General features: G+C 41.8%; 1 protein-coding gene and 1 pseudogene across 1 annotated transcript; both read right to left on the bottom strand.

Annotated features, from left to right (window-relative positions):
* Nucleotides 1-1533: 1533 nt before the first annotated feature.
* Nucleotides 1534-16901, bottom strand: LOC134624607 (zinc finger protein OZF-like). The gene is made up of 4 exons (XM_063469610.1): nucleotides 16676-16901; nucleotides 10927-11357; nucleotides 9693-9956; nucleotides 1534-4456 (listed from the first exon to the last, which is right to left on the bottom strand). Exons 2-4 carry the CDS (start codon nucleotides 11135-11137, stop codon nucleotides 3372-3374), a joined length of 1560 nt encoding a protein of 519 aa, XP_063325680.1. The 5' UTR covers nucleotides 11138-11357; nucleotides 16676-16901; the 3' UTR covers nucleotides 1534-3371.
* A 1220-nt stretch (nucleotides 16902-18121) lies between these two features.
* On the bottom strand, nucleotides 18122-20087 carry LOC134624606 (tripartite motif-containing protein 16-like; annotated as a pseudogene).
* Nucleotides 20088-20633: the final 546 nt, after the last annotated feature.

Consider the following 20633-nt stretch of genomic DNA (forward strand, 5'->3'; position numbering starts at 1 on the left):
TCAAACCAAAAGCCTCTCACAGCCGCGATGACGAGGGTTCGGTGGAACTGAACAAGCAATCATCCCTTATGAACAGAATAATTACATTACATACATCTTGCATGAAACCAACCCTCAGTCAACCTCAAGTTTGTCTGTATGATAACGGTTAGTCCACCTGGTACCCGTCCAACCAGCGGTTATTATGGGGCACCGGCGGGGTTTGTTGGGAAGATGGCCGCTCTCCCGGCTCTCCCCTAGCTCCATGATCCAAACGCTCAATCAGGCTCCCTTGTAGCTCCAGTGAATCCCGTAAGCAAACTCGTGGCTTCTCGACCTCTCCTTGCAAGTGTCCCACTTCAAGGTTGAGGTCAAGAGGTGTAGAGCGAGGGATGATGTACTTTGTCAGGCCGGGCGCTTCATCATCCAGGTCGCAGCCATCCTCCTCACTCCCGGTGTCTGCGTGGGACGCCATTTTAAAAAAATGTGGCCGAAACCACTCTCTCCCACAAAAGTTATGGCAACGTGAAAAGAGCGGTCACACACAGTACTTAAGCGTTAATATCAGTCAGAGAGCGCCCGTGCACACTCTGATGCTTCAAGGCTTCACACAAAACAACACGTCCCTCTGAATGAACACTGAGTCAAAGTCACTGTAGCGTTAGCCTTAGCTTTAGCACCGCCGATGTCATAACGGTCCAATAGCACTGGCGTTAGCGGTCCGACGGACCGTACAGTTACTCACGGAGTACTCTCCTTCGGCAGGCGAGTGTGACAAGCGATGGGTCGGCGCTCTTCCGGGCCTGCAAATATCATTGAATTCGCGGGGAGTCGGCCCCTTCACTGGGTCCCATCGGCCCGGCCAATACCGCCAGACGAAGAGAAAAAAAAAACCACACCACCTCAGCCGAAGTGTCGATCGTTGAAAAACACGGGAAAAATATCCGAGCCCACCGTCTGTCGGTCCGGACGATGATGAAGATCCGGAGAACAATGTTCGGGCGCCACTTTGTAACAGCAGTCTGGCGAGGCGGGAGCGGCTAGCAGGCCGGCAGGCATGTGGTGTGGAGGTTAGCTGAAAATACCCGAAGCCAGTCGGTTAAATCCAATAACAGACCTTTATTTGCCGTCAGCAACATAAGACCATACAAGCCAGGTCTCCACGGCTCTACTCTGTCCGTACATACATGTGCGGGGATCGGTAGTTGCCGTGGCCAGTTGGTCACAACAGTAAGGTTTCTCCTTTCAGAGAAAGAACATGAGCAGCATGAAATGGCTGCCGCTAACAACAACACACCCTAGGAGACTCCCACAACTACTACAACAGTAGGGCAACTCCCCCTAGTGGTGCTATAACCCAAAAGGGTTGTTACACTATGTTTATAGGTTATCTGGACCCACCTGTTTTGACTCCTGGACCCCGTGAGTGTGAGTGGGTTGCTTGTGTGAGGAGTGTTTGGACAAGGAGCGGAGCAAGTGTGAAGAAGTGTGTTTCCCCCAGCCTATTGATCCCCGGGACCCTGGTGTCCCCCCCACCCCCCACCCCTTCACGTGTACATAGCGCACCGGAGTGATTAATAAAGTACTGTTGAACCGTGCTGCCTCAGTCTGCGCCTGAGTCCGTCCGCCACCGTGACAATTGTAAGTTCATGGGAGACGTTAAACAGATAGTGAGAATCCTTCTGCTTATCAGAGATGTAAATCTTTAGGTAATGGCCAAGCAGAATACCAGGTCATAATTCTCTCTGTGAGAGAGAAGGTTTTAGGGATGGGGCTAAAGGTATAGCCCCCTGTGAGAGGGCCAACATATAAGAGTTGTGGAATGTTTTTTGTTTGTGTGTGTATATAAGATTGTAAAGGCTATGGCCACTAGCAGAGATAATGGTAAATAGCCTGTATTTGTATAGCGCTTTACTAGTCCCCAAGGACCCCAAAGCGCTTTACACGTCCAGTCATCCACCCATTCATGCACACATTCACACACTGGTGATGGCAAGCTACATTGTAGCCACAGCCACCCTGGGGCGCACTGACAGAGGCGAGGCTGCCGGACACTGGCGCCACCGGGCTCTCTGACCAATAACCCTAGTGTTTTATTTATTAAACCCACTTCAAATCAAGCTCACTGGGTGTGTTGTTAAAATTTCCATAACATAAATTAGATCAAACTGCGTAACTGTACAATTCTGGCTTGCAAACATGATTGCTAGCTAAACCTTATCTTTTTATTCTCTGATGCCAACTTATGTTTTTCGCAGTCAGCACCATGCTCATGTCTTTTTTCTGATTCTGACCTATGCACTATTTAATCAGGTCTCTGAACTGTACAAAATAAAGTATGTGCAAAAGTATAACAAGACAGAGTTATGTAGGTTTCATCAATGTTAACTATCATAACTGTCAATAAAGTACTTGGCTGTGGTCAACATATGCTGCGGTTTAATGTTCTAATAAACCAGGAACATCAGTTTCCTGGAGAACTTTCAACCCAAACTTTGTGACTTTAACAAACTAAAACCTATCGGATTCACATTCGGTTGGCTGCAGTTAATCTGCTCTAACAGGAGGAAGTTTTTTTTTTAACCAGAGCAGAAAAGCTCTAAAGCTGAACATACATTTTTGTTCTCCCACATTTTCTTTCTACATTTCCTGAGCTAAAACACTACATCTCAAAAACAGCAGTTAATGTTTCCCAGCTAAATTGAAATCCTTCACTGACTGAGGAATCACTGCAGCTCCAATGTACTTTTGGGACTGATGGAAAAAAATGTTATGCAATCTTCTAATTGGTGTGAGCTGTATGATAGTCAAGGATACACATAGTGCCTGGAAATATGCCAAGACTGCAAAAATATTATCTGCTCTTTACAGTGCACACACTCATAACTAGTTTCGTTCTAGAAGGAAAAGTGTTATAGTGTGACAGTTTTATGGCAAAGGAGGGTGGGTCTGACAAAAATTACTAAGAACTTGCCCTTCAAGCATGGTTTTTGATACTTTTGCTCCCTTACAAGAATAAACACAATTCTTGACTGTTGCTCACTTTCTTGATTTTTATTGTGACAAAAAATCACTTGAGCAAAGGATTAAAATTATTAACCAGAAGACTGGTTTGGGGTCCATTTGTCCCAATATAGGATATAAAGCAATAATAATAAACAATAGAGCTAAACAATGAACCAATAGAACAGGAGCATACTAAACTTTAACCCTCATGAAATGTAAGATCAGTTTCCTGATACAATTAATAGAATAACGTCATAAACTGAACAAACAATGCTGAGAGTTCTTTACTGCTCTGGAAAAAAAATTGATTTGAATATAGATTATTTTTTTACTCAGGTGTTTAGCAATGACTCACAGTTGTCCCGCATTTTCTAAGGATATACGTTTTACACCGTATGAACTCTCATGTGCTTCTTTAATTGTAGCTTATCGACAAACCTTTTCCCACAGATGCTACAAGGATACGGTTTCTCACCTGTATGAATTCTTATATGACAGTACAAACGTGACTTCTGAATAAATCTTTTGCCACAGGTGCTACAACAATATGGCTTCTCACCTGTGTGAATTCTCATGTGTTTTTTGAATCCTGATGAGTCAGCAAATCTTTTCCCACATGTGCTACAAGGATATGGTTTTTCACCTGTGTGAATTCTTGCATGAGAGTCCAAATGTGACTTCTGATTAAATCCTTTCCCACAGATGCTACAAGAATATGGCTTCTCACCTGTGTGAACTCTCGTGTGTGTTTTCAACGTTGATGAGGTAGCAAATCTTTTCCCACAGGTGCTACAACAATATGGCTTCTCACCTGTGTGAACTCTTCTGTGTGTTTTGAACGCTGATGAGTCAGAAAATCTTTTCCCACAGGTGCTACAAGAATAAGGTTTCTCACCTGTGTGAATTCTCCTGTGTTTTTTTAATGCTGATGAGTTAGAAAATCTTTTCGCACAGGTGCTACAACAATACGGCTTCTCACCTGTGTGAACTCTTAGATGTGCAATCAGTTTGTATTTATCAGGTAAAGTTTTTCCACACACGTCACATTGTACAGACTTGTTCTTTGTGTCCGTTCTACTTTGACTCACTGATACACGAGTGTTGTCTACTCTCTGACTGTGATGTCTCTTCTTTAGCTCTGCATTTCTAGTTGACCTTGAGTCCACATGCCCATTTACTTCATAATCTCGGCTCTCTGCTTCAGAAGAGCTGTGAGAAAGGAGCTGCTCACTATTTGGTTCTGGTTCACTGTGGGAACTTTCCTCATAAGCGGGTGTCACCATAAAAGTAACAGTCTCCTGCTTCAGTCCAAGCTGCTCTCCCTCCTGACTTCTGCAGAGTTCCTCCTGTTCCTCTTTAATCTGTGGAGGCTCTGGGTCCTCCTGGTCCAGACTGGAGTTCCTCTCCTGGTTAAAGACCTGCTGGTCTGTAAGAACCTCCTCTTCCTTAAAAGAATGCTGCTGATGGACATCTAAAGGCACAAAGGGGACAAAATGATAGCAAAACAAACATTTGAGAAAATATTTACTGGTCTAAACCATTAGCAGATCTCTACATCTTGAGCATGTTGCTCACATATACGACTGAAATTTAAAATGTAAAAATGTGAAAAATTAGGAGGTTTGAAAACTCTGTGAGTATTCGGGCACTGACGCAAATGTTTAGTTCTGACACACTTATTAGTAAAGCTCAAAGTTCAACTGACGTCACATACCTGAATATCTGTGATGTATGAAGTAATTAGGGCTGCCACAAATGATTATTTTGATAGTCGACTAGTCACCAATTATTTTTGCGATTAGCTGACTAATCAGATCATGCGTCCACTGGACGTAAAATGTACAACTTATTGCACCAGCATGTGTCTGCTCTTATTTAACTATCATTAGCTTACAGCTTGAAGTGTTTAAGGTATGTGCTAACTAAAAATAAAGACAAGATGATAGTTTATTAAATTTTAATGAAATTTGCAGATTGTCTCAGTGAAGTTTAATAAAGAAGGCCGTCTGCTCCTTGCTATCTAAAATATAACTGGAGTAAATGCTCAACCATCTCACACTTCTGTTTAATCAGTTTTCTGCTTGACGTTTATTCAGCTGTGTAAAAACTACAACTTTAATCTCAGCCTAATTTACTGAGGAACAAAACAATGAAAAAAGACAAACAATAACATTTTCAAGGTATCTGAGTGACTTATATATCATGTGGAAACTCTGTGAGTTCGGTGTTCTTCTTTCTTCTTGTGCATTTAACCCCTGGCTAGCTATCGAGCTGGTGGGTAACAGACGTCTCTGAAAACGTCAGAGCACTTTTGCAAATATGTGATGTCTTGAGAAACCGTGCAGATATCTGAATTTTACACAGCTACATCTTCGCCTGAAAATATGTTAAAAGCTAATTTTGTGACCCAGAAAGAGTAATATTAAAACTAAGTAACTGCCACCATTGTTGGGAACGTAAATTGGCTGAGGCGCGCTATGATTCCTGGGATAGGTTGGGCCACGAAGGTTACCTCCGACCCATCCTTCAAATCTGGTGAAATGAAGGACACAGTTGTAGGCCGCATTTCGAGGAGTCTTCGAATTTGGACAGCCTTCATTGCATCGCTGCAACGTAATCGGCCTACAAATGCAGACTCCGAAGGATGCAGGCCCTGAATTTTGACACATCTACGATATTGGGGCACTGCTGCTTCTTCTTCTTCGGGGTATAACGGCAGCTGTCATTCTTGTACATGCAGTGCTGCCATCTTCTGTTTCAGTCCGTTATTACAATCTTAAATCTTACAAAACTTCAAATGACACGCTGACAATTAAATTAGTGGCTGACGATTTTGATAGTTGACATAATCATGACTAGTCGACAAATCGTGGCAGCCCTAGGAATAAATCAATGTTTTTTGTTAAGTGAATGTGGATGTCTGGATTGGCTACAGTTATAAAAAGGCATCCTGGGGAAGAGCTCTCTTACATAGTGTTTTGGCTGTGCCTGAAATGCCATGAAAACTCTCTTCGTCTAATAAATTTCAGTTTAGAAACTCTGAATTCATATTTTCCAAAACAGAATAGAAATATTTATTCATACTTACCCAGACCTGTAAACTGTTCAAATCTCACCATTTCCATGCTGCAGAGGAAACATGTAATTCTTTAACTTAAACTGATAACAGAACAAAATGAAACTTGTGTTGGTGGCTTTGAGTCTCTGTACAGATATTTCCGGAGCAGTGGGTGGAAATTTGAAACTCAGATGTTTCACATCTTTGATTCTGCTGAATTCTTATGCACTAATTTTCACCTTTTTGCATGAATTAATGGTGGAAATGTGTTTATGTAAATGAAAACAGAAAATTAGGCCGAAGACATTCATTCATGCTGCTTTTTACTTTTGGGCCTTCAATTCTTCCTGTGCCTCTGAAAATAAATGCAACCAACTAACCTAACCCAGCTGTCTGCATGTCTCTGAAGTAGGGTTGCAAAATTCCCAGAATTTTCAAAGATGGAAACTTTCCATGGGAATAAACGGGAATTTATGGGGATAAACTGGGAATTTTCAAAATTGAAGGTTGGCTTTTCTTAGGGAACTTAAATATAATTGAGCAAAGTATATTTTAGCATAATATTGACAAAAACAAACAAATGCAATTCAAATACACTTGAATATCCATGCCATTCCTTAATCACATGTACAGAGCACATGCTTGCTGCATGGCTATTGAGACCACCTACTGGCACTGTGCATGCCTCCATCACATCTACACATGGACCACACTTTTGAGCCTGAAGGACAAAGAGTATTGAATGCACACATTTGAGCCTGTGGACTTAACAAGTGAGGTAAGTTTTGATGATATTATGGGAAAATATATTCATTAAATGTTTAAATTGTGAATATCACATAAAATGTATTAATCTGGTAGATAGCAATCTGATAAGATGCTAAATAAAATGCTAGCATCTGTTAGATGCTAAATAAGCCATAGCTAGTATAACATAAAGAAGATGCTAGCTTCCTCATTTGGCTGTTTTGTTTTGAAGATCATTCCAGTTGTTTAGCTAGCCTTACTATTTATATCTGTTTATTATCATATTGCAATTGTATTATTACGATCTCTTGCATTGCATTAGCATTTTTACAAGCTCTTGTTTTATTTTACAGAAAAATGCCACGTGCGCTATCTGATGTGTGGAGACATTTTACACCAGCTAATGTACAAGGGAAATCTGTATATATGTGTAAGTATTGTGATAAGACGTACGTGAAGAATGCCACAAAAATGCAGCAGCACATTGCAAAGTGCAAAAAAATTCCTCAAGGCCCAACACATGCAGTAGTCAGGAGTTCCACTCAAGGGGAAAATGAATCTGTTTCAGCTGTATCAGAGTCAGATACCCACTCATCAGCTCCTGGTCCCTCTGGCATCAGAGCATTCTTTGATTTTATGGATGACACTAGTCAGAAAAACGCAGATGAGTGTTTCGCTCGTGCAATCTATGCAACTGGCTCACCCCTGATGCTGACATCCAATGTGTACTGGAAGAGATTTTTGAATGTTCTCCGACCAGCATACATTCCCCCAACCAGACATGCATTGTCTACTCATCTACTGGATGAAGAGTTCAGTCCAGTTCAAGCAAAGGTGAAACAGACCATTGACCAAGCTGACTGTATTTAAGTCATCTCTGATGGATGGTCCAATATCAGGGGACAAGGAATTATTAACTACATAATCACCACTCCTCAGCCTGTGTTCTACAAGAGTGTAGACACAAAGGAAAACAGACACACAGGCCAATACATTGCAGATGAGCTAAAAGTGATCATCCATTACCTTGGACCAGATAAGGTTTTTGCACTGGTCACTGACAACGCAGCCAACATGAAGGTTGCCTGGGCACATGTGGAGGAGACCTACCCTCATATAACTACTATTGGCTGTGCTGCCCATACACTAAATCTTCTCCTAAAAGACATAATGGCACTAAAAACAATGGACAATAAGAGAGCGAAGCAAGTTCTGAAATATGTTAAAGGCATACAGGTAACTTCCGCTACATTTCTGTCAAAGCAAAAGGAAAAGAACAAGACTACTAAACTGAAGCTTCCTAGCATAACGCGATGGGGTGGTGTTGTTATCATGTTTGACAGCCTTCTGGAGGGAAAGGAGTCTCTGCAAGAGATGGCCATATCCCAGTCTGTAGGCATCGACAGTGACATCAAGAAGGTCATCTTGGATGATGTGTTCTGGGAAAGAGTATCTAGCAGTCAGAAAATCCTCAAACCTATTGCAGCAGCAATAGCGAAGATAGAGGGGGATGGTGCCATCTTGTCAGATGTCCAGTGCTTTTTTGCAGAACTCAAAGAAGAAATCCAGACAATTCTGCCCACTTCCCTACTACTGAAAGTCCAATGACTTGACTGTGGTCAAGTCATTGGACTTGACCAATGACTTGACTGTGGTCAAGTCATTGGAACAGCGGAGGGAGTTCTGCATGAAGCCAGTGCATGCAGCAGCATACATGCTGGACCCCAAATATGACAAGGGCATACTTCCTGGGGAAGAGATCAACGGTGCCTATGCGGTCATTACAGCCATGTCTGACCACCTGGGTCTCGATAAAGGCAAAGTTCTAGGCAGTTTGGCAAAGTATCGAACAAAGCAAGGCCTTTGGAAAGGGGATGGAATATGGCAGTCATGCCAGCACATATCTGCAGCCACCTGGTGGAAGGGACTATGTGAATCTGAGGCCCTTGCACCTGTAGCCTCCATCCTCCTCCAAATACCACCATCATCAGCTGCCTCCGAGCGCAACTGGTCACTGTTTGGGAACACCCACACAAAGGTTCGCAACAGGCTCACAAATGTGAGAGTGGAAAAGCTGGTCGGCATTCGGGCAAACCTACGGCTCTTTGAGCCTGACACAGAGCCATCCTCAACAAGGCTGGAAAGTGACACTGAAGAGGAAGACTCAGAGTTGGATGCTGAGGAAGTGGACATGTTGTTGGATGATGATGAGGTCCAGGAAGAGTCTATTGACTGAGCAAAAATGAGAAAAGAGGATTGCTTGAAGGAAGATTTGCATGTTTAATTGGACGTTTTGGAGGATAAGTGGCATTTTTCATTTAACCTTTTGAATCGGACTTTGTGGAGATTTTTGGACAGGGGGCATTTTCGAATGAGCGGGGTTAGGGGATGGTAATATTGAACTCAACATTTCTGTTTTTATTCATCCATGAAACAAGTTATTGAAACGTGTTCTATTCTACTGTACTTACAAATAAATCTGTTGAAATATCTGTTGAAAACATTTTGCATGGAGGTTTTCTTATGATTTCTGTTTATATTTATGCTTGGAAATAATATATTCCACAGTTAGTTCTCCTAAATTCCCATTAATTTCCATAATTCCCATTATTTCCATGGAAAGTTTCCAATATGGAGCATTTCCAAAATTCCCAAGCTTAACTTACCATGGAAATTTACCGGAAACTTTTCGGAAATTTACCGGAAATTTTCCGCCCCTTTGTAACCCTACTCTGAAGAGTGAACAAGGGGAGAACATGCAAACTCCACACAGAAAGGCTCGGCCACATAGTGGAGTCAAACTCAGGACCTTGTTGCTGTGAGCCAACAGTGCTAACCACTGTTCCACTGTGACTCCTGTGAGTCATATTCACTTTTAATAAAACATCACAGTTTTACATACCTATTCTATGTAACTTTATCTCAGGTTTACAGATGGTCTCCAGCAGCCTGAGCTGCTCTTCATCAGTCCAGACGATAATGCCTTCAGCCTCCTTCTTCAGTCCAAGCTGCTCTCCCTCCTGACTGCTGCAGAGTTCCTCCTGTTCCTCTGTAATCTGTGGAGGCTCTGGGTCCTCCTGGTCCAGACTGGAGTTCCTCTCCTGGTTACAGACCTGCTGCTCATCCAGACCCTCCTCTTCCCCACAGTCATGTTGTCGTGGGAGGTCTTGAGGAACAAAGAAACACAAGAATATAATCACTAATGTGTTGATACAAAAACTCAAACTGTTTTTAAAAGCATGAATCAAAACCTAAATAAATGGTGATCAGCCTGTCATATGACCTATTATAAGCCACACACACACAACAGCTCAGGGAAATAGTTGTATACACTCACAACCACACGCTAACATGTTAGCATTGAAGCTCCTAACTGTGAGCAAAGACACAAAGTTCACCAAACTAAACTGTAGTGTGACACCATGAAAACATCAGTGTGTGAAATCCTTCTTTAACCTCCTAAGACATGAACTCTTCCACGACATGTATTTTTAATTTCACATTGATATTTGGGCATATTGGGGCCCGATGAATGTAAACACAAAGAATTACCAGATTATTTTTTTTTACCTTATTTTTATTTTTAAGAAAAATAATAGCCACATATAAGGATATTCGTTTAAATTTTTGATAGAACAGTAGCAGTATAATGGGGGTAATTTGGGGTGGCTGTAGCTCAGGAGGTAGAGCTGGCCACCTACTGATCGGAAGGTCGGTGGTTTGATCCCTCGCTCCTCCAGTCTGCATGTCAAGTAACCCCCCCCCCCAGAGGTTAAATTAAGCTTCACTTCAACTTCAAAGAAGTCTTTTAACAACTTGTTAAATGTGTTTTCTGCTGACATCTAACTAGATCTTTACTGCACAGTTTCAGTGTTTACAGAGGATATAAAACACTGACGCCTGATGTACTCAACACTGGAATCTGTTAGAGAGAAAAAAAGTTGAATAAATAAATCAATTAAACTGTTTTAAAACCTAACCTATCAGTAACCATGGACCTGCACCAGTCCAACATAGTCCATTACTGGACACTGAACCACAGCACTGATACACACCCAGTTTAACATCTTCTAGTAAAGTCAGTCACACTGAAGAATCTGAGCTTGAACAGCACAGAGTTAAAAACATGTCCATACCTATGATGTGTGAGTTTATGTCGGGTTTCTGGCTGATATCCGGCAGTCTGTGCTGACGGTTGATCTCCTGCTCAAACTGGACGATGGTTTTTTGAACCTCTGAGAAGATTTCTTCACAAACAGCAGTTAGCCTCTCCTTGATGAACTCTCTCAGATACTGAACTGAACTCATTGCTGCTTCAACTGGGGCTGAGCGGATCGATACAAACATCGATGAAGCGATACAGACGTTGGTATCAGATCCACACTGACGTGACGGGATCTATACTTTATTTTGTGTCTCTCCTCTAAGTTCAGTCCGCTTCATCAACAGCAACCATGTCTGCACACACACCGCTCCTCTACCACAGTAGTGCTGTCCTCCGTTCTTCTTCGGGGCTTGATGGCGTTTGACAAATCAGCTTACAGGTGCATTAATCCCACCCACTGGACTGGAGTATGGACAGGAGAATAGCAGGAAAAAAAAGTATAATTATATTCTTTCATCAATCTTATAATTCGACAGAACAATTATCCATTTACTCGTAGATTTCTGAGTTTAATGAGGAGTAGGGCTGGGCCATATCATACCGTTCACGGTAATACCGATATAATGTCGGACAACGATAAGAAAATGAAATGTGGCGATAAAATATGAGTAAAACACGCATGCGCAGTGCCTTTGTTTTCATACACACGTAGCGGAAAAAGCGTGCCGACGACAGAGAATGAGAAAGGTGAAAGTGGCTCGTTGAATGAAACAGATGAACCAGAACTGGTTTGTAAAAATGCTGCAATGTCAGTGATGTGAAACGTCACTTTGTTGTGCTTTGTTGTGTATCCGTCAGATACACAACAAAGCACTATTTTTGTTAGTGCATGGTAGCGGGCAGTCATTATTACCGTGTTTTTTTGGAAAATATGGCACACTTGAAATCAATCCTTTGATTTTTCTGAAAATTAGTGCCCCTTATAATGCCGTGTGCCTTATGTATGAACTCTGGTTGTGTTTACTGACCTCGAAACGATTTTATGTGGTACACAGCGCTGGACAATCTGTTAAACGTTTTAGTACGACTTTGCTAAGCTGCAAACCCGCACCACTTGATGGATTGTCGAAGCGTTGCGGCTATCGTAGGCAGGAGCCTCGCGGAGTGATACGTACTGTGCTTCAGCATAGCATTACGGTATTGTGTGTGTATAACCTCTTTTTTAAGTTTTATGGATATTATACATGGTTATGGTGAGGATATGTCGGCCAATTTGCAAATGCCTTTTGGTTAAACTGTCAGCAAGGAATTTGCATTTGCACAGTTGACTTTTTATATAACCTTAATCCACGTAAAAAACAGCTGCTCAAATACGTTCATTTTTTTTGTTTTTTTTGCACGAATAAGGTTGTGGAGTTGTATTTGTCTAGTGTGAATTATATCGTCAGTTATATCGTTATCGCAAATTTTCAAATGTATATCATGATAAATATTTTTGGTCATATCGCCCCACTCTAATGAGGAGTCTCTCTTTCCATAACATGTTGTATGGTTGTATTAAAGAAGACAGCTATCATCATTTCCTCATTTGTTTGAACTTTCCTGATTTCTGATTCCTAACATAATAAAGTATCCATCGTCCCTCTTTCTTTATGAAACCCACTCTGATCCCCAGAGAAGAGACTGTTGGTATCTAAAAATCAGCTTCATCTGTTTTCATTCTCTCCATGGTCTTCCCCAACAATACAATGTTTTTTTTAACTAGTTTACTATTATCTGCTTCCTGACTGATGGGATTGTGCCTTTTTCATATATAATATTAAACAGTTTAATATCACTTGAAGTCAACTGTCCCATGTGGGCTAACATGTTGTAACACACACCATCCTTTCATCTTGCAGTTTGCTGAGCATTTAAAATGCACACTGGATTCATCCAACACGTTTATGAGAATGCATCAGTTTACTAGATGAATTACACACTAATCAATATTACAAACAAACAAATTTATAAGCACAATATCATTTTTTAAATAATCTCAAAACATTTCTGACTATGTGTCTAAATGAAATAAAGTCCAAGACAAGTCAATAGCTGTGTCCCAATTCATAGGCCGCATCCTTTGGAGGCCAAGTATGCCACAGCCAGGTGATGAAGGCTATCCCAGTTAAAAGTCTGCTCCAAATGCATCCCACAAATGCGTCCTCCTTTTCCTTGGATTAGAAGGATCGTTGCGGTGGATGTGAGTGAAGTTGGCCCCGCCACATTCTTCAAATCCAACAAAAGTGGTGTCAAATGTTTGTGCTATGTTTGTGCTGCAATCATTTTAAAGATATTAATAAAAATTTCTAGAGGTCATCAGAGGTCATTTCCGCAAAATGACGTCACTTCCGGTTTCGGGCAGGTCATGGCGGACATGCGATAGTTCGCGCTGATGGACGTAGGAAGTGTTACGAACGTTGTTGCTGCAAGTGCTTTTTATGCAGTTTTTGCAAAGCTATATGTAGAAGGAAACCGTAACCTAGGACAAGTTGATGGCATGAGATGTAAGTACAACTCCTCCGGTTTCATATGCAAAAAAAAAATTACTGCACTAGCTTACGTGGTTGCAGTGCTACCGGGATTTAAAAATACTTACGCAAAACGGAGCGTGCCCGCTACGACCGGCTTTAAAGGGTTAATATGCAAATTCTTATGACCATTGATCAACGACTACTAATCAAAGCCTACTGATCAATGGCCATGAGCGTCATGCAGGAAGTAGAGTCCCTGTTGGTCTTCTCCACATTCAGGGACAGGTTGTTGTTGCTGCACCACTCTGCCAGATGGTTAACTTCACCCCTGTAGTAGGCCTCATCATTGTTGCTGATGTGACCTACCACAGTTGTTTCGTCTGCAAACTTGATAAAAGGGTTGGAGCTGTACGATGGTGTGCATTCGTGGATCAGCAGAGTGAAGCGAAGGGGGCTCAACATACATCCTTGGGGAGCCCCCGTATTCAGTGTTCTTGAGCTGGAGGTGTTGCTGCCGACCCGTACTGTCTGCCATCGTACTGTCAGGGAATCCAGCAGCCTGTTACACAGCGAGGTGCTGATCCCCAGCAGATCCAGTTTGTGAATGAGTTGCTGGGGAATTATGGTGTTGAATGCTGAACTGAAGTCTATGAACAGCATTCTAACATATGAGTCTCTAGTTTCCAGGTGTGTGAGGGCTGAGTGAAGGGCAGCTGAATTTGCATCGTTGGTTGAGCATTGGTAAGTAAATCTCAAAAGGTTGATTTACTTACCGGTATGCTAACTCAAATGGATCCAGGTTGGGGGAAGAGAGGTTTTGATTTGATGCATGACTAACCGTTCCAAGCACTTCATAATGATGGAGGTGAGTGCAACCGGACGGTAGTCCTTAAAGCAGGAGGTAGATGACTTCTTCTGTACAGTAATGATGGTGGAGGCTTCAATGCATGTGGGAACGACAGCCTGACCCTAATGATGTGTTAAAGATGTCTGTGAAGACATTTGTGAGTTCCACAGCATAGTCCGTCAGTGCTCGTCCAAGGATGTTATCAGGACCTGGAGCTTTGCGTGTACTGATTTTGGCAAGGGATCTCCACACATTGTCTGGGGATTGTGTCACCACGGTCTGTGGAGTGGGGTTGTAGTCTGTGATGGTTTGTATTCCTTGCCACTGTCTCCGAGTATCTCTGCTGTCAGTGAAGCTTTGCAAAATCGTCCTGGAGCACCGCCTTTTTGTCTCTAGTGCCACGTGACAGGTTTGCTCTTGCTGTTCTTAGGCTAACCTAATCCTCTGAGGTTTTATGTCACTTCTTTTGTTTTATAGAGCCGACAGTTCACTTGTTAAGCTAAAGGAAAGGTGAAACTTTGAGTACGGCTCCTGATTACATGTTTTCAGAAATTAAGCCACATTAGGGCTGGGCGATATATCAAAAATTTATCGTTACCGAAATTTATGACTCTCATCGACGTCATTTTGCCCATGTCGGTAAATTCGGTATTTAAAAAAAAAAGAAAAGGCATGTGCAGGTTGGCGATGTTCATGTCCCTTTAAGACGCTGTGCTACGTTACAGACTTGACGGGGTGGAGTCACATGACTCTACTACCTGTAACAAGACGAGACACGGGTGAACAAATGGAGGACGATTTAAATGTTGAAGCAGCAGCGACGGAGGTAGAGCTGGTGGAGGAGGAAGAGGAGACGCTTGTTAACAAAAAAAATGCATCATCAATCGTTTGGCAACATTTTGGATTCAACAAGGATGATATTGATCAAAAAATTGTTAAATGTAAACTCTGCAAAAAGACTGTTGCGTCAAGTCAAGGTAACACAACCAACCTCTTCCACCACCTGCAGCACAACCATGAGATTCAATTCGAATTCGATTTTCTGTGTTCAATTGACATTTGTGTTTGTGACATTATTTGTTTACAAGTTATAGTACCTCAAGGCCTTAGCAGAGATAGGCCTTTGTCCATGATGGCATTACATTTGCACAATCATTGTTTACTTTGTGAATAGCCAATGTGAAACATATTTATTATTAAACTATTTTGTTTACAAGGGATACACATTTTTTAGAGAGCATGGTTACATATTGTATCCTACACTTTTTATTTTGTTCAGTTAATAAATCTTAACCACTAAAAGTAGTTACTACTATTGTCTTCATTTATTTTCAGTGACATTTTACAGTCCTTTAAAGTGGTAATAATATAATTGCAATGAATAGGTCTAGGGGGAATAATATTATCAAAATAACTGGAGGAACTATGCTGCCTGCCACAGCCCCATCAAATGAAAAAAAAAAACAAAAAACGTTTGTTTTTTTGGCACTTGGGGTGGTTATCGTCCATTTATCGTTATCGAGGTTAACTGCTCAATTTATCGTGATATTGATTTTAGGCCATATCGCCCAGCCCTAAGCCACATATCGTTTTTTTTAGACCCTTCAGTTCAATCAAGCCTTAGAAACTTGGGTGTCACATTTGACAGTTCAATGTCACTTGAGAAACAATCTAAACTACAGTTTCTTAACTGTTTATATCATCTAAGAAACATTTATAAACTCAGACTACTGGTGTCAAAGGCAGAACATGAGTGGTTTATTCATGCTTTTCTTTCTTGTAGTTTGGATTATTGTAATGGTCTTTTTAACAAATCAGCTTTGGTTCGCTTTACTGCGGCAAGACAAGAGGTCACATATTACTTCTCTTCATTTTCATTCATTTCCAGTAAATTTCTAAGGTTCATTTTAAAATTTTAGTTGTAACTTTTAGAGCGTGACATGGTGAAGATCCCCAGTATATCTCTGACCTGTTGAAACCTCATGCTTCATCCCGAACACGTAGGTCAGGGCACAAGTTACTGTTGCCCTCACGTACTAGGTTCAAAACCCGTGGGGATCAGGCTTTTCAGGCACCAAGGCTGTGTTACGCTGTCATTACCCTGCCAAGACTCCACTACAAACGAGCTTATATTCAGTAAAAGGACTAGATGTTGTAGTCCCTGATAATGCTTCTGATTGTTTTATTTAATTTAATTGTGAAGCACTTTGTGATTTTTATCTGTGAAAAGTGATATATAAATATATTTTACCTACTTGATGTCTTTTATGTGGCAGCATGTTATAGAGTCGTGTGTCTTTACCTTGCTGAACCACATCCCTACAAACACTCATCAGAGATCCGTTTCTCTGTATTTTAGCACTCTTATTCTCCCTACAGGCGTATTTATCGGTGTTGTAGCTGAATCTGGTTCCACTCACCGAACGACGCCCGTCTGGAGACGATTTTATGATCACTTTAAATCCGTCCTCGTGTCTCGTTGTCACGGTTACACTGCGCTCACTGTCCGTTTCCTCCACATTACAGGTTTACTTTCACTCGCTTGTTGTTCTCCCTTTCCGCTTTGTTTTTTTGTTTGTTTGTCTTATTATGTTTGTCTTATTTCACCGCTACATCGCTCACCATCTACTTCTATTCTCATTTCACTTCCTGAGACGTCACTTCCTTCTGCCGTCTGCTGTCCATTCACAGCCCGTTAGGTCAACTTAGAGCCCCTCCCCCCTACACTCCTGACTGAGCAGACACTTTTGTTCGTTTGTTTTTTTGGTTTCCAAAACGTATATAGACAGTGTAAACAGGTCCGTACAACAAATCTGCGACATGTTGAAAGACACTTGCTTAACCTTATTATTGATACAGTATTTATCACACCTCCATGCATTCTCCTGCTGTATATCATTAAATAAGGAGAGCAGCAGTGTTTAGAAGCAGAGACAGTAACATAATTAATTATATTACTAATATTGTTCTTTGAACATTTTTCTTTCACATCATTACCACAAATATATAAAGCTGTGATCAATTTTTCTTTCAGTCTGTCTGCTCATTTTAATGTTTGCTCCAGGTTCATTTGTGTGTAATCATTTTCTCACATATGAATTCAGATCAAACTCACTGAGCTCAACATGAACGTTCTGCTAGCAGAAACTAAAATTAGCACAAAAACAGCAAGAATATTTGAAACATGGTGGATGTGTTGCAGACGAGTAAGAAGCAGAAATATCTGCCTAAATTTGATTGGAGTTTTATTATTTTTATTTTAAACCATAATGTTTGCTGATATCATGCCCCTGTTGTTTGCTCTCATCAATGTTCTGTTTTTAACTGGTTTTCACATCTGGTCCAGGTGTTCTTCATCTAAACATCAGAAACCTTTGTTTTAAACTAGGTTTTTTGAAAGCATCAGATACCGAGTAACTATCTACCATGATTTTAATGAGTCTTCTGGCAACAGATTTGAACTGGGACTGGTTATCTTATGTACTGAGAGAAGAAATCAATACTCACTACAGCTCACTTTTAGATTTTATTTGTTCTCCTCCAAAGTCTGGATTGTAAAACTGAAATGCCTAAAAGGAAAATTCCTGCCAAATCTTCTGAAATTCAAACAAAGCAGTTCAAGTAGAAACCTTTCATCTAAAAATGGCTTTAAATGATTTTACTCTAAATACAATAATTGATTGTTAGCACGATTACATAATCGTAAAAAATGGCCATAAATGTAAGTACATTTTGAATCAGTGCAATATTATTTTCACACATCAATGGACCACTGAACTTCTCAGCTTCTAAAATGTAAAGCCTCATTTAGAAAATACACAAGTACATATAATGGTCAGGGATCAACATGAACCTGTCTTCTCTGTTTATTTGACTTTAATCAACTCTGCAGTGTCTCCATAATCTAAAAGCCAAAGTCCAGCATACAGCGGCTGAGTGAATGTGGTCTGGACTCTGTGGAGGAGAGTCATGGTTTCAGAGACGCTGTAGAAAGACAGAATACCTGCTCTGTGATCCAGGTACACTCCTACTCTGGAGGACCGAGGACCTGAGAGGTCAGTGTGGACTTTGTTGTGAAAGAATTTGTAGCTGTTTGTACCACAATATAATGTCCAAGATTTGTCATTGTATCCAAATAAACATTCATCTGACCATCTGATCGTGGCTCAATCAGAAGGTTGCCGGTTCGAGCCCCGGCTTGGACAGTCTCGGTCGTTGTGTCCTCGGGCAAGACACTTCACCCGTTGCCTGCTGGTGGTGGTCAGAGGGCCCGGTGGCGCCAGTGTCCGGCAGCCTTGCCTCTCTCAGTGCACACTAGGGTAGCTGTGGCTACAATGCAGCTTGCCATCACCAGTGGATGACTGGATGTGTAAAGCGCTTTGGGGTCCTTAGGGACTAGTAAAACGCTATACAAATACAGGCCATTTACCACCCTGCCCTGATGATATTCTTGTATGTGACTGCTACCCAAACTGCTTCCCCTCTCCACTCCACCTCCAAGTAACAACGTCCAATCAGACTCTCTCTACTCAGGACCTGATAATATACAGTGAATCTGTCTGGATGATCAGAATAAAATTTTTGTTGGTCCATAAATGTTACTTTTCTGTTCCCCTCAGATAATAACAGATGTGTGTTTGCTGTGTTTGGATCCAGTGTGATTTCATGTGAACATTTTAAGAATCCAGCTCTGGTCTTTGGCTCTGCTGGTGACAGTAAAACATCCACTTCAGTGACTGTCAGTGAGATGTTTGTCCATTCCTCTCTCAGAATGTCCTGTAGTTTATCTCTGGTCTCTGACACAGCTGCTGTCACATCCTCAAAGTACCTCAGAGGACGAATATTGATGCTGGATGAGTGTGTAGACTCACTGAGTGCTGACAGTGAGGGGTAGTTGTGTAGAAACTGGTTGTGATCCTCTGTGTGTGAGAGCTGCTCCAGCTCGCCGTCTTTCCTCTTCAGCTCAGCGATCTCCTGCTCCAGCTTCTCCTGACGCTCTTTGACTCGACTCACTTCAGTTTCCTGCTGGGATCTGACCTGCTGCTTCACATCAGAGCTTCTTTTCTGGATGAGACGGATCAGCTCAGTGAACATCTTCTCACTGTCCGCCACTGCTTTATCAGCAGAGCCATTGATGGCCTCCACCTCCTGTTGAAGCAGCTTCACATCTTTCTCTCGCTCCTGGATTCTCTGCTGGATGTTTAGTCATCTCACCTCGAGCTCCTTCTGCTTCTCAGTCCTTTCTGCTGCTTTCTGCTGCAGCTGGGACTGTTTTATGGCCTTTATGTTCATCCATTGTGCAGAGATAACAGATACTCTGCTGATCAGTACGACAGAAAATCTTCATCACCTCATCATGACGAGAGCAGATGTTCTCCTGGAGCTTCTTGGAGGGGGCCACCAGCTTGTGTTTTTTTAATGGAGCTGCATCATAGTGAGGTTGGAGGTGTTTCTCACAGTAAGAGGCCAGACAGACTAAACAGGATTTGATGGCTTTTAGTTTCCTCCCAGTGCAGACATCACAGACCACATCTTCAGGTCCAGCATAGCAGTGATCAGCTGGAGCAGCTTGGAGTCCAGTCTTCTTCAGCTGCTCCACTAAAGCTGCTAACATGGTGTTTTTCTCCAGGACAGGCCTCGGTGTGAAAGTCTTCCTGCACTGAGGGCAGCTGTGGATTCCCTTCCTGTCCTCTTCATCCCAGAAACTTTTAATACAGTTCATGCAGTAGCTGTGTCCACAGGTTGTAGTCACCGGATCCTTCAGTAGATCCAAACAGATGGAACAAGAGAAGGTTTCTCGGTCCAGCTGAACTCCTTTCTGTGCCATTTCTCCTCTCAGTGTCAGTGACTGTGGGAGTTTCTGTTCTGTAGAAGTGAAACTAGTCTGAGCTCTGATCTCAACAATTATGGTGTTCCACAGGGTTCGGTGCAAGGACCAATTCTGTTTACATTATACATGCTTCCCCTAGGCAGCATCATTAGAAGACATAGCATAAATTTTCACTGCTATGCAGATGACACGCAGCTCTATCTATCCTTAAAGCCAGATAACACACACCAATTAGTTAAACTGCAGGAATGTCTTAAAGACCTAAAGACCTGGATGGCCGCTAACTTTCTGCTTCTTAATTCAGATAAAACTGAGGTTATTGTACTTGGCCCTGAAAATCTTAGAAATATGGTATCTAACCAGATTCCTACTCTGGATGGCATTACCTTGGCCTCCAGTAATGCTGTGAGGATCTTCCATTTGCGCAACATCTCTAAAATTAGAAATATCCTGTCTCTTAGTGATGCTGAAAAACTAGTTCATGCATTTATTACTTCCAGGCTGGACTACTGTAATTCACTATTATCAGGATGTCCTAAAAACTCCCT

The sequence above is a fragment of the Pelmatolapia mariae genome, linkage group LG3_W (assembly GCF_036321145.2).
Source record: "Pelmatolapia mariae isolate MD_Pm_ZW linkage group LG3_W, Pm_UMD_F_2, whole genome shotgun sequence".
Taxonomy (NCBI): Eukaryota; Metazoa; Chordata; class Actinopteri; order Cichliformes; family Cichlidae; genus Pelmatolapia; species Pelmatolapia mariae.

What these genes read in the sequence shown, in the direction of transcription:
- LOC134624607 (XM_063469610.1), bottom strand. Translation starts at nt 11,137, where the DNA reads ATGTTTGTATCGATCCGCTCAGCCCCAGTTGAAGCAGCAATGAGTTCA. An exon ending in CATAAACTCACACATCATAG is followed by an intron (nt 9,957 to 10,926) that starts GTATGGACATGT and finishes TTGTTCCTCAAG; the next exon opens with ACCTCCCACGACAACATGAC. An exon ending in GATAAAGTTACATAGAATAG is followed by an intron (nt 4,457 to 9,692) that starts GTATGTAAAACT and finishes TTGTGCCTTTAG; the next exon opens with ATGTCCATCAGCAGCATTCT.